The sequence below is a fragment of the Triturus cristatus genome, chromosome 5_1 (assembly GCF_964204655.1).
Source record: "Triturus cristatus chromosome 5_1, aTriCri1.1, whole genome shotgun sequence".
NCBI classification, from domain to species: domain Eukaryota; kingdom Metazoa; phylum Chordata; class Amphibia; order Caudata; family Salamandridae; genus Triturus; species Triturus cristatus.
Window position 1 is genome coordinate 913,480,576 of NC_140587.1, and position 13,738 is coordinate 913,494,313.

Consider the following 13,738-nt stretch of genomic DNA (forward strand, 5'->3'; position numbering starts at 1 on the left):
CCCTAGACTTAAATGTGTGAACTGTAATGCACGTTAGTATTTACAAACACAATTATTACGGTGTTACGAGTTATTTGAGACGATTATATCCGAGCAAGTCTGTTATGAGTGCTTGCTCCATCAAGTGCTTGAAATGGAAAAATAGAAGTCCAGGTACTTTGTAGCAGAGTACCTGCTTGTTTATAATAAGTGCCGGTACTCTCCAATTAAAAGCATTACGTCATTCTTGAGAAGCGCCGGTACTCTCCCTCTCAAAATAAAAAAGTGCCGGTACTCTGACCCGGACAGTACTGCCCCATTTAAAGCACTGGTAGCTATACAAGCTAGTGGCAGCACGCAGTCCATGCTGCTTAAGGTCAGGCTTAAGTGCTGGGTCAGCTGAGCTTGCTCGATTGGCTACACTGTAACTCATTCACCTGACACCACGGCATTCAGCACTGACGCCACAAGAGTAAGTCGGATTTTGCCCAATGTCTATGACCGAGACACAAGGATAGACAGTCATGTCACACAGACCCCCCCCATGGGTGGGCCGCCCACGGTATGCGAGAGGGGCAGTGTACAGTTTTAAACAGAGCAGCATAATGGTTTGTCTGGTCTGGTGCTTCAGATGAGCCATGAATGCCGCACAAGTCTTAGTCCTCTCCTGGACTGCCTGTAGCCCCTGCACTGCCGCAGCAGGCCAGGGGAAAGTAGTCACGGCTGGCCGGCCCATTCATGCTACTAGTAAGAGCCACTTGTTATTTACTTTTCTGTGTGGCCTCACAGCCACACTCAGTCTCTGCGTGGTTTGTCCGGTGCTGCAGCATCTGCGCTCCAGTATTTCTGGCACTGTTCTGGCTTTTTGGGCAAGGCTCACTTGAGCCGAGGTGCCACTGTCTGGTGCAGTGCCATGGGCTGTAGGGCAGAGGGCACCAGACAGTAAAGGCGATTCTGCAGCTAAGGGTTGACGCTGCATCCTCTCCGCCCCAATGGAGTGCATGGCTGCTACCGAGGTACACTCACTGCTACTTCCATGCACTGTAGTACCACCCTCCAGCCCCTGTACTCTTCAAGCTTGGTGTCCATGTCTTGCAGCCCAATCGGGTGACCATCACTCCCATATACAGCCCTGGGTTTCAATGATGGGGAATGGCTTGCCCCTTCAGTGCTCTACGATTTTGCACGCCTAGGGTGGATACTTCACCAAGCCTGGTGTACAGCACCCATGCAACGAGGACAGCAATGTTAATTTGCACGAATCTTGGTGGTGTATGATAAAAGCTGGCGGCTATCACCTTATCACCTCTTTTCTATATTTAAAATGAGACTCTCCTGGTTCTGGCCTGGAGATGATAGTGTTGACGCTTCTCAAAGTGATCTGATTTTTAATATATACCCATTCCAGTGCAAGTCAGTGAGCAACATCTTTGTTTTCGTGGAATAAGTGTCCAAAGATTTAGTTATGTAGCATATTTACCACGTGTGCACAGGGTCTACCTAGAATGGCCATACAATCTGAAAGATAGTACCATCCTTTTGCTTTGTGTCATCCTAAGAAAATGTTAAATGTTATGCTTTAATGTGCAGAATCCTATTTTGGTAACTTTCGTAAGTCAAAATGCCTAAAGTGTGGTAACTATCCTCAGTACAGTGGGAGCAGTGTCAGTAAATATGGGACCAGAGCAGTGTAATATTTGGTATTCCACAGAAAACGTGTTCTCTTCGGAACTCTGCCCTATATGACAATTCCGACGGCTCTTCTGTAACCCGCCCACTTAAGAAGTGCGCATCAGATGAAGCAGGCACACTGAGTCAGTCACTGATGTATGGGCAGCCTCTTAGTCTCCTAAGGCCTGCCCAGTGCTGCAGCTCCGCTCCGAGTTCGCGAGACCGAGTCAGCCTGTCGTGACTAGTAATTATCATACATTATTAGCAGGTTGAGGCAGCTGCGATCCAGGATCTGGGGCTCTCTCATCCTGTTTCAGTTTGACTACAGTTGGGTCCACTGTGAAGGGACTGGAGAGAGTCTGTGTGTCATGTCAGTTAGAGCCCTTCCATTTCTGGTGCTTTGCAGCAGTATTGTTGCTCAAATGGGTGTAATTTCTGATATGTTTTCATTGCTTGATTTTTGCTTGCGAGCAAGTGTTGCTCATAGTCATTCACTCATATTTGCCCTGAAATTATGAAAATGTCACACGTAAGCAATCTGAAACTTTGGCAGCTATGAGATTGTGAGCGTTAAAAAAGGAGGGATGGCAAGCAAATAAGGTGCATATAGGTAAACCTTTTACACTAGCATATGTTGAACTCTACTAATGTTCATTCAAAGAGCAGTTCTTTAGGTAACACCGTATGTCCTGGTTTGGCCAGGCATCCAAGAAGAAAAAAAGCCTTGTCAAAAGTCGCTTTGTGCGTTGACGGATTACAAGGATAACCCTGATTAATCATATCCTTCATTCAAGGCAATCTGGCCATTTTAGTATTGCTTCCTCCTGTCATGACACCTCCATTGAGATGAAGGGACTTCGTTATATGAGCACTGAAAGTCTACCTGGATAGAACTGAGAAGTTGTCACCTGTATTTTTCCACCTTCACTGGCAACCCAGCAGGCAAGCCTGAATCTCGCAGTACTATGGACACATCATCTGCCATGGGTGCAGTCTTTGGTCATGTTATCCATAGCAACATGTCATCCTGGAAACTTGTCTTAAATCAGTTTTATTGCCATAGTCGAATTAGATGGTATTAACATAAAAGCACAAATCAAGAGCCAAGCAGTTTTCATTGGACGAGTTCCCCTGGAGCTGGAGATCTTGATCTGAAGCTAGAGACATGGGAGGCTCATGAATAGCCGTAAAGAATTTTTCTTTTTAAATGAAAAGCCTGTCAAAGGTTTAAATCATCAAAATAATTCAATAGCCCTGGGAAAGGCAGTTTGGGGAGGGGGGGGATGGGGGGTTTACTGATTAAGAAGGGGTAAGGCCTGCTTGGGTTTTACAGAATAATTACTTCAGCCGCCACCGGAAGATTGATGTGATAGCTGGACTGCTGCACCATCATCCCATTGCCTACGGAAGAAAACCCCTGATCTGCAGATGAAAGTCAACCTAATGCCGTGCTAATCCTTCCTGTGGGGACCGCGCTGAGGCATCTAGAACATGGCCGCTGTGTTGTGGTTTAATAGCTCTGATCAAACATGACGCAGGAAGGGCTTGCCCGTAGCATGCCAAATGATTTCCCTTGCGAGTCTGCAAGTATTAAAAATGGAAAATTGATGAGCTATTAGCAGCTCCTTCTTCAATTAGTCATCTTTACAGTGAAAACGCCATGCTTAAAAAGAGCATAGAGGTTGATGGCAGTAATTTTATTTATTTGCGTTATTGGCTTGTGTCCGTGTTTCCTTTAATGCACTAGTAATTGAAAGAAAGAATACGTTTGTTTAGTCTTTATTAACAGCATTTTAAAAGAAGAGTAAATGTCTCCTTGCCAGGACTATTACTAATCAGTAGACCTTAAAGCATCCTCCAAGGGTATTTTTATTTTTTATTTAAGTGCAAGAAATTGGGCAATTGAAAACTTCCACGAAGTTGGACTGCCGCCCGTTTTCAATTTTTCTGGGCATGTGCATTGTGGAGTGCCCAGGGGCCATATTAAGTCATTTGAAAAGAAGACTCAACATGATGGAGAGATAAAGATCTAGTTTGACTTCTCGTGTAATGATTTGTGCCAGTGGTGCCCAAGCGCTTGGGTGTTTTTTAAAATTTATTTGCATGATTTTGCAAAACCGGCAAGGGAACATGAATTCAAAGCCTGTTTACAGGCATTATAGTTACAAGACACACATACTTTCTCTTACTGACGTGGCAAACTATAGAGGACATTGAGGCTAAGCTAGGTCTGCCCAACCTCGATTTATAACTTATCTTTACAATATCCCTAAACGTTAGTGGTGGTGTAGACAGTCGCACATCAGTTCAACAGTTATATATTTCTTAAGTTTAGATTCATTATAAATTACGGTGCCCCTCAAGGTAACAGAGACATCCCACTACCAAGGATGTTAAGTTAACGAGTATTCCAAAGAAACCCGTTGTTGCGTTCAATTATTTAAACAATTGTACCTCGGCACTCTAACAATTAACATAAAAAGTTTTTATAGTTGTCCGATACAAAAATGGCCAATAAAGGAAACTAGTTCTTTACATTTTTCATATGTTATCTCACAGGGAAAAAGAAACAAAAAAAACATTAGATAGGCATGTATTGTCTCAAAGGGAAGAAAACGTCAAAAAGGTATAGTTTATATGTGACTTTGTGTGGCATTTACAGGCATTATAGTTACAAGACACATATACTTTCTCTTACTGACGTGGCAAACTATAGAAGACATTGAGGCTACGCTAGGTCTGCCCAACCTCAATTTATATCTTATCTTGATAGGCAATTCCTCATGGCATTTACCCTGACATCTCATTGACATCTGCCTGTGATGCAAAGATACTTTTCCTATAAAGAACATCTTTTCACCTAGGTGGTTTTGTTTTCACCTTTTACCTGTTATTTGGGGAGTTTCATAGAAGGAATAGTACCCCTTCTGTTCACACCTTACACTGTAACCCCTTTACCAATTTCTTTAGTAGAGCCAGCCCGTCTTCAGGTGGTCTCCCTGCCTGAGAAAGTAAGAGGTTGAACCTAAGGCTGAAAAATCCTGGTTATTTAGTTTGAAAAACGTACGTTTGTTACATATTCGTACATATTTTCCAAATTAATTCTTTTTGAACTGCCCAGCAATTTCAGGCCCACAATTTTCCTTTAAATGATTTGAAAAGGCAGAGAAGTACATCGTAATGAAAGAGAGAGGCTGAGTAGCCAGGGAACTACTTTAGGTAGCAAAAATCTAAATTTGTTCTTTAGACTTCTTATCGTCTCAGCCTCTGCGTGTGTTTATGAATTAGAGGCCCAATTCCCCCAAAAATGGAAAAGCTGCAGGTTTGCTTCCTCGCTCAATTGCAGATGTTAGGAATTCAGATGTTTTCAAAAGTACTCATGTAACTGTCACAGGTTTCCAGATTTCTAGGAGTTTCCTGGAAAACTTATCAAAATCCCACTTGCGTTCATGCTTAGGGCTTTCTCCATTAAAGATTAATGGGGTAACCCAGTGTCTCACAGAGCCTGGGGAACTAGAACAGTATATGCTAATGGTTCTATTGAAAACGGCAGAATTGTTTTTAAACTTTTTTTTGTCCTGACCACTAGGAAAACCAATCAATGGTATACAGTCAACATTGAATACCAAACAAACACAAGAAATAAGAAGACTTATGTTATAGACTCAAAAAGTGATCTATATATTAAGTCATATATCTTGTAGCTCAATACATATAGAAATATGTAAAAACACAAGACAGTTCAACAACATATATCATTACATACATAAACCAGCATTTGCAATGCAATAGGTCTCGCATTTACACGAGTTTGAGCTATTGGCATTGTAAATGACAATGCCTTTTATTTATGTTTTGGTTTTTAAAACATAAATAAAAGGCATTGTCATTTGCAAAGCCAATAGCTCAAACTCGCGTAAATATGAGACCTATTGCATTGCAAATGCTTGTTTCTTTTGTGTGCAGAGCTCCATTAGAGTGGGTGTGTTTTTGAGCCGTCTCCCTCATGTACGTCTCTATCCATGCATTCCGCGTTGGTCTTCTTGCCGCCTGGTTCTCCCTGCCCTCCTCCATTTGCCTGTTTGTTTATTCCCAGTGCATCCCCCCACAGGCGGGAGGGTGTTGCTTTTGCTCCCACCCTTCTGTGTTGCTTGCGCATTCTCTCCTTTGTGTTGCTTTGCCATTCCCCACACCCTACCCCGTGGTGCTTCCACTCTCAACTGCCCACACGCTTTAGAAAACAAATGCTTTTGTGCGTTTTCTTTTCTTTTTAGTTACTGATCCAACTGGATAGGTAACACACCTACACAATTAAGCAGACAGCTGCGTCAAAGGCGCAGCGTGGCTAACAACCATTCGCAAAGCCAATAGTTCACAAAGGTGAGGCCTATTGGCTTTGGCAATGCTCCTTTACTTTTTAAATGTGTTGTTTCAGTCTAAAATGCACTGATTACTCACATTTCAGGTGGCTGTACTGTTCATGTTGCTGTAGAAACTTGACTAGGTGTGAGAATAAAACCTTGCTTGTGCCATACAAAGGCTCTGTGGAATATTTGTGTGCCTATGTTGTCACTGTCACATGGATTCGCAGTTAGACGCCGGCAGGGACTACATAAACAACAAAAGTCACAAGACGACATACACAGGAACCTGAACACCGGATCTTCGGTGATAATGACAGAGATCCTTCTTTCTGCTTAAATCCCAGTTTGCCGGTGTTTATTCACAGCGCAACATGCGCGCAGGAGGGGCAAAACTGTGATGGACTGTTCAACTTGGGCGAGTCTTTTGGCTTGGGTGCATATTTTTGACTTGATCATTCCAGATCTGCACTGTTGGATATGCCCCTCCAATCTCTTGGTATATCATCCCGTTTGTCTTCTGAAGTTGTAGACTACTGTAATTTATTGATGTCTCCTCCCTTGGTTGGCGGCTCTGTGCAAAAGTACAGCAGTGGGCCTCCGATTCATGTGGGAATGGCGTGTACTCATAAATATTAAGCTGTAGGGGGGTCCATCTTGCCATGACCCTTCAATCCATTTCCGGGAGCACCATTCAAATTCTTTCGGATAACACAACTATTTTCCATTACCTTAACAAACAGGGTGGTCTTGGGCTTATCCGCAGGGCATTTTCCTGGCGCACTTTACGGATGCCCTCAATGTTGCAGCGGATTTTCAGTCACCTCTGCTTTAGTAGCCAAGAAATGTTAACTTCATCCGAAAGTGACAGCGTGATCTTTTTCGAGTTTGGCTGCTCATGTGTGGATCTGTTCGCTGTAACCTACAACAAAAAGTGTCTGTGGTTTTGTGCCATACGCATCCCTCTGAATGGTTTCCTGGGGTATCCCTTCCATTTAAACTGGTCAGAGAACCTGTTTTATGCAATCCCGCTGATCTCATTTCTGTAAAGTTTCCTGTTGAAGGTCCAACTGATCCTGATTCCCCAGAACGGAGTGCAGTGGATTTGGGGCACCAGTCTGTTGTAACTCCGTATTCGACCACCTCTTACTGTTGCTGAAAGATGACCAAGCCCTTCATCCCAACAGCTGCATGCATGGAGTTATAATGGTGCCAACTGGAATCATTCTGCTTGCTACCAGAAGTTGCAGTCTTCATCCTGGCTGCTAGGAAACCAATCACAAAATCCATTTATGCAGTCAGCAGAAGACGTTTGTCCAGTGGTGAAAGTCCGTTATGAATCTTTTTCAACTGGTCTTTCCGATGTTCTATGCTTCACACTGTCTCTTGCTCAGCAGGGCTTGTCAGTTGTTTCTGCAAAAGGTTATTTGGCTGCTCTCTTTGCCTTCATGCGCGTCCCTGACCAGCCTACTCTGTTCAAGTTGCCCCTAGGCTTACTTGCTTGTTTCCTCCCACTCCGTTCATAGTGGGATTTGAATCTTGTTTTGATGTTCAATTTGCATCTCTAGTGGAGCTGATGCACAGGAGCCCGGTTAGACTTCTGGCTCTAAAAGAAGTCTTCTTAGTGGCAATGGCTTTGGCCCTGAGGGACGGTAAACTATTAGCCACTCTTGGCCTGCCCATCATTCACAGGCTTTAGTCCAGACAAATAGGTTCTTGAGTTTCTTTTCTTTTTTTTATATCTTTATTGCATTTTTTATCATTTTCCTGATACAAACTAAGCATTGATACATATTGCATTTTTTTTACAAAATCATTGTTGCTATGTCATTATGTGCACCATTCCAGGTGTTTCCATCTGTTAACCATAGCACAAGTAGCATCTGTATCGCAGGAGTTAATGTGTATGTACAAATTGGCATGGATGTCTGTAGCCCACGCATACTGGCGCCTCCAATCGAGGGGCAGGACTGATTTATCACATACGCCTCCCCATAACAGTAATTAACCATATGCAGACATGACAATTATTACAGGAGTGCGTGGCCCATACGTAATTCAGCTTTAGGATCACAATAGACAATGATGCATGGGCGATAAACAGTGAATATAACAACGGGTTACAAGATATCTTAATTTATAACATTTTAACCACAGCTAGCGAAAATAAAGTAAAAGCAAAAGAAAAGGAGATATCAATTACTTAAAGGAACGTGTATTTAGGATGTTGTGCGCCTTCCGAGTGGAGTTGTGCCGAGGGCCTTGTGTGCATAGCGGATACGGATTGCTCTTCCTGTTTTGTGCATAGGCATACAGACAGTAAGGTATCGTGCGTCTGGAGTTATGTTTGTGGAATGTCATGATGGAATGTGGGGTCATTGCCTAACTAGGCAGCTGTGGTTGAGGCGTTTTGCGTGTACAGCCCGTCTATTCTACCCAGGCTACAAGCTAGGCATCATCTCCCGACTGCTGCGTGGGAGGTGTATGTGGCGCAGCATTAGTTTGTGTAAAGGGCTTTCAGAATATCATCCAAGGCCTGTGCGATGGGGAACTTACGCAACCCAGCCGTTTCTTCCCTGTGAAGAATAATGCTCTCTGCCTGTGCCCAGATCTCTAGGGATTTCAACTAGTGGGGTGCCTCCGGAGGGTCTTTGTGTTTCCATCTCTTTGTTGTCAATCATTTTGCGGTTATTAGGCCTAAGTCCCGAAATCTAGAACTTTGTTTGCTTTTGTTCGTTTGTAAAGTCCTAAAATACAGACCTCCCATGTATTCGGTACCTCGGTGCTAATGCTGCTTGTGAGTGTGTCCGTTATCTTGTGCCAAAAGGACAGAAGTAGGGGGCAGGACCACAGCATATGTAGCAGGTCAGCGTCTAAAGATGGCGTCTCGGGCAATCAGAGGTGGCGATGTTAAAGTATTTATTGATCTTATCTGGCGAAAGATACACTCTATGCAATATGAATGTTTGTGTAAGTTTAAATCGTGAATTGCGTGGTATGTGTGTGGCTCTGGCTAAGACACATTCCCATTCTTTATCGGCCCAGGGCCTACCCCTGTCCTCAGTCCAGTGCGCACGGAGTCGTTGTGGTGGTTTTAATACGTGAGTAAGCAGGGCCTGCACCAGCCAGTGGACCACATGTGACCCCTCCCCCCATCACGTGCAGATACTGTAAGAACTGATGCGTCGGCAGCTCAATTGTCAAGTCTCCCCATGTTAGTGTCAGCGTCCGCATGATGGCTGCATGCAGGTGGAACTGACCCACCGGCAAAGCAGTATCAGTCGACAGGGTTGCAAAAGGCAGCAGGGCACCATCCGCGAATAGGTCTCCTAGCGTCTCCACTCCTGCTTTGGTCCAGGGTGTCAGCACTACGTCTGTTACAAAATCCCTACCTCTGGGTGTCCCGATAAGTGGTAGTATTGGGGCATAAGGAATGACGTCTTTTGTAAGTTGAAGGCTCCTTCGATAGCGTCTATGGGCTAAGTCTATATGTACCTGTGTCGGGCGGGGAAGTTTCGCCAGTGGGTGAAATAAGCTATAGATCTGAGTCTGTGTCCATGATGATGACTCGATCGCAGTATCCATCAGATTCTTGCCACTCAGCCATTTTGCAACCCATTGTAACTGTGCAGCTAAGTAATATAATTCTAAATGAGGAACTGCTAAGCTCCCATTCTCCGGTGGTGCATATAATTTCTGCAATGCTATCCTGGGCCGTCCCGTATTCCCAGACAAATAGGTTCTTGATGCTTGCCAATTTTTCTTACCGCAGGTAGTATTCGCCTTTCACATTTGCTAATCATCACTTTACCATTTTTCTTCCCTCCGAAACCCACCAAGGTGGAGGAGTGTCTGCAAAGACTGGACCCCTGGTGTGCAGTGTATTAGTACATTGACTGTGGGCTTCACTGGTCCCAATAAGGACAAAGTGGTGACTAACATTTCACATCAGATCAACCTCTTCTTACAGATCAGTTATTCCTTAGTCAGAAAGGACCTCACCTGTCTTTCCTGCCCACTCTATCAGAGCAGCTTCGCCTGCTCTCCCTAGAACCCTTACTGGGGGTTGATACCTGCTGGGTCACCAGGAGGTCGCCATTTCATTCTTATGCTTACCATTTCTGTCTCACAGCTCAATGCATTACAGATTCCCTCCTGTCTGCCCCTTTGGTGAAAGAATGAAGACTGCTTCGGTAATGAGCACAGTGCCTTGTAGCCATCTTGAGAAACGTGTCTGATGGTAAAATGCAATGTTTTTCAGTTACTGCCTCATAATAAACATGCCTAGTTTTCTTACTTTAAGAAGACCATTGCTTCCTTAACTTTCTGCTCCAGCATCGTGCCTCGACCTGGCTGACTTAGCTTCTAACCTTGTGGCACAAAATGAATAGCAGGCAGTCCAGCTTGAGAATCCAGTTCTTCCCCTGAGGCCGAGATAAAGATCTAAAATGTTTTATTTAACTGAAAACATTACTATGCACTCCATGGGATCACAACCTTTCTGTGCTGAGTGAATGATTGAGACAATGATAAATTGCTAGATGTTATTTCCTTTAAATTAGTATTTAGATTCCTTTCACTCGCATCTTCCGGGGTATCCCTCCATCTTCGATTCTTTTACAGCTTTTTGGGTGCAGATGGTGGTTGTGCTTTTAGCCAATGTTGGCATCCTTAAACCATGCAATTAAATGTGTTAAAAAAAATTACAAATATATTTTTGGGTACGGTAATGTCTCCGGCAAGGTAAATGGGTATATGCCCTTGCCCTGAAGGTCCAGACTGCATGTGAAACTAGTATCCATTTTTTTGCCTTTGATCCAGCTAACATGCTAATCTAGCGTGCACACTGGGAGCTAGGCATGTCTATGATGATTCTGAGTTCCAGAACCCGTTCTATGACCTGGTGGAGTGTACCAGGTGTGCCCTCTAGACTGGGGTGGGACTACTGCCTATGTCGTTTCTTGATTCAAAGGACTGGTGGCAGCATTACCGGTATTTGCCAACAGCAAGCAAGCTCAATGGCTGTTTTAGCATGCTCCGAGTTTATGATTTGCTGTGTAAAAGGTGCATGTAAATAAATAGCCTTAAAGATGTTTTTTAATCTTAAATTAAAGTATTTTAGCCTCTAAGAATCCAAGTACTGGAGTTGTCTAATTCCCATACTTATAGATGTTAATTTGTAAGGTTGACCAACTTTCTCCACTTACCTACCTCGGTAGGCTTGTGGGGTATTACCATATTACAGCTCGCTTATTGTATTAGTCAACTGGTTGTCAATCCCGCTTTAAAAACCTTTGTCCGATAATCGGCATTGAGGGCATTGCTAGAAAGCATCAAATGTAAGAAGGCGACCAAAGTATGTACACTTCCTTTGCTTGTTTTAATGCATCTATAGATCATTGTGGTGATGTCTTTGTTTTCGCTCTTTCCAATCGCAGGGGTCACAAGCGCAAGCTGGACGCAGAGGATAATGCCAGTGTGTCCAGCAAGGAGTCGAGCAACGAAGATGAGGAAGGAAGCAGCTCTGAGGCTGATGAAATGGCCGCTGCACTTGAGGCCGAGTTGAATGACTTCATGTGACGGGTCTCAAGCTTGCGGTGGATTGCTTAGTAACTGTGTTGTACTTTGCATAGCAGATCACGGACTTGCAATGCCCCCCCCCCCCCCCCCCCTCCTTTATGGCAGTACTTCAGTTGTTTTCGTTTCAGAAACGTGTGCTTATTTTACCAACAACACACATTATTTTACAAAATCAAAAAAAGCATATGTTTTTAAAGCATTTTACAAAAGGACAATATACTTTTTTTAAGTGGAAAAAGTATTTAGAGGAAACATGTTGTGCTATGCCAAAGACATGTTGTAAGCTCGTCTGAGCCTTCATATAGCTCGTGGGTGTCCAGCTTTTAATTGGCACGGTCAAGAATTGGATTAAATGGAGAGCCCACATACTGAGGGTACCTGTTCAATAGGGTATAAGGTAGACCTTCCATACAGGTTTTAAAGTAGCGTGCTGATGGGTTTTTTTTTTAACCTTGCTTAGGGGCCTTTCTATGGGAGGTTAAAATGAAGTGTGGTCAGCCCCCAGCCGCTCTTCCATACTCTGAACAATTAACAGTCGGATTTCAAATGAAATGTAGTACCTTGGGCACCCTTGAAATGGTATAAAGGTTTCTGATTTGTTTATCTAACAGTTTTAATGCAATGTGCGGCCAGGAAAGACTTCAAATGGAGGAACTGTCATGGCCCAGGAATGCTTTGTTAATACAGAAGGACGCTGGGTGTTCTTGCTCCGCTTTTTCACAGTTTCAAGCTATCAAACAGTAAGATTTTTTTTAAGAAAAAACATTTATATTTGTATAGAATTGGAGAATGTGATGTGTCGTCAGCGTCACTTGCTTCTAAGAGGATACATAATGATTGAATTTCATGTTTTTAAAGTTACTTTTGTGAACTAGTTTGAGTCTTTAGAAGAGCATTGTTTAGATTTTTTTAACCTTGCTTCTCTGTAATCTAACATAATAGCGCACTGCATTCTGCGGTTCTGTGCTGCCCCACCGAGCACCCTCATCCGTTTGTATTTTTCATGGAAGAATTGGAGCAAGTTTATCCTAGTTAGGGTTTTATTTCTTCGAATGAAAGGACTGGTGTAAAGTTTTTGTACATTCTATTTCATATTTGATCCACAGAGCAGAATTTTTCTTTCATTAAATAAAAACCCAATTTTGTAAAGTATTGCCTCTGTTTGAATCATTGACATTACAAAGAGAAAATGTCATAAATGTGCTGATTCTTTTGATTATTTTTGTTTTACTCGGACTCTGTGTGGACCTTTGCAGGCTTGTTGTTGCTGACAATTACTACTGACTTAAAGTTAAACAGTCCAAATCAGTATGAAAAATATACTGCCTCTTGTAATCATGGTTCATGCCCACACTCTACAATGGTAATAAATAGCATATTACACTCTGCACATCTGCATATGTAATAGATATATCGGGCACTTAAAACAGAACACCGCCACTGCACTTCCAAGGCCTCTTGTTGCAGGCCCAAGCCTTGTCATCACAAAGCCTATTCTTCCCATTGTATTATTTTGAACTGTTTTTTTTTTTTTACCAGATTCCCCAAGAAAAGACTCCTCTCACAGGCCTGTACCTTTGACTTTCCAGAGCAGGCTCTGTCACCTTGTTTCTTATCCCAGATCTCAGCCCCTTACTTTAAATCACAGTATCTAGCCCATGGTTCCCATCACTAACTCCAGCCATCCTATCACAGGGACTTTGATTGCCACATGTCCCCTTGCAGTCCACCCCTATCCAGATCTCCTGTGACAAGCCCCATCTCAGACCCTTGGCCTCCTGTTTCTAATAGTATACACTTAATTTGCCCTCTCACAACCCAGGCCGTCCATATCTCAATTTGAGTAAAATAAATGTATAGCAAGCATTGTTACATTGAAACTCAGCAGATGTGGAAACAATGTATTTCATTGCTAGAACATGACCATATTTACTGTGGTAGTTTGCTTGTTGGGCAGTGTTGGGGTGAAGAGTTTGTACGTTTACTTGTTTAGACCGAGACCTGTTTCTATTGGTGTACCAATGCATTTAATAGTCGCGCGGAGACCTAGATTTCACACAGTCACCTTTATACATTGAAAGACCAACTCGGGAACAATTGAAGTAAGAAATATAAATGAAAACTGCTAAATCCGAAATGGAAAAAAG

General features: G+C 43.2%; 1 protein-coding gene across 1 annotated transcript in view; it reads left to right on the forward strand.

Annotated features, from left to right (window-relative positions):
• CTDP1 (CTD phosphatase subunit 1) overlaps positions 1-12,740 on the forward strand; it is a 646,418-nt gene extending 633,678 nt beyond the window's left edge. The window contains exon 13 of the mRNA XM_085605940.1: positions 11,450-12,740. Within this exon, the coding sequence (XP_085462066.1) occupies positions 11,450-11,591 (142 nt within the window). The 3' untranslated portion in view covers positions 11,592-12,740. The remainder of the gene's footprint in view (positions 1-11,449) is intronic.
• The last annotated feature ends 998 nt before the right edge of the window (positions 12,741-13,738 follow it).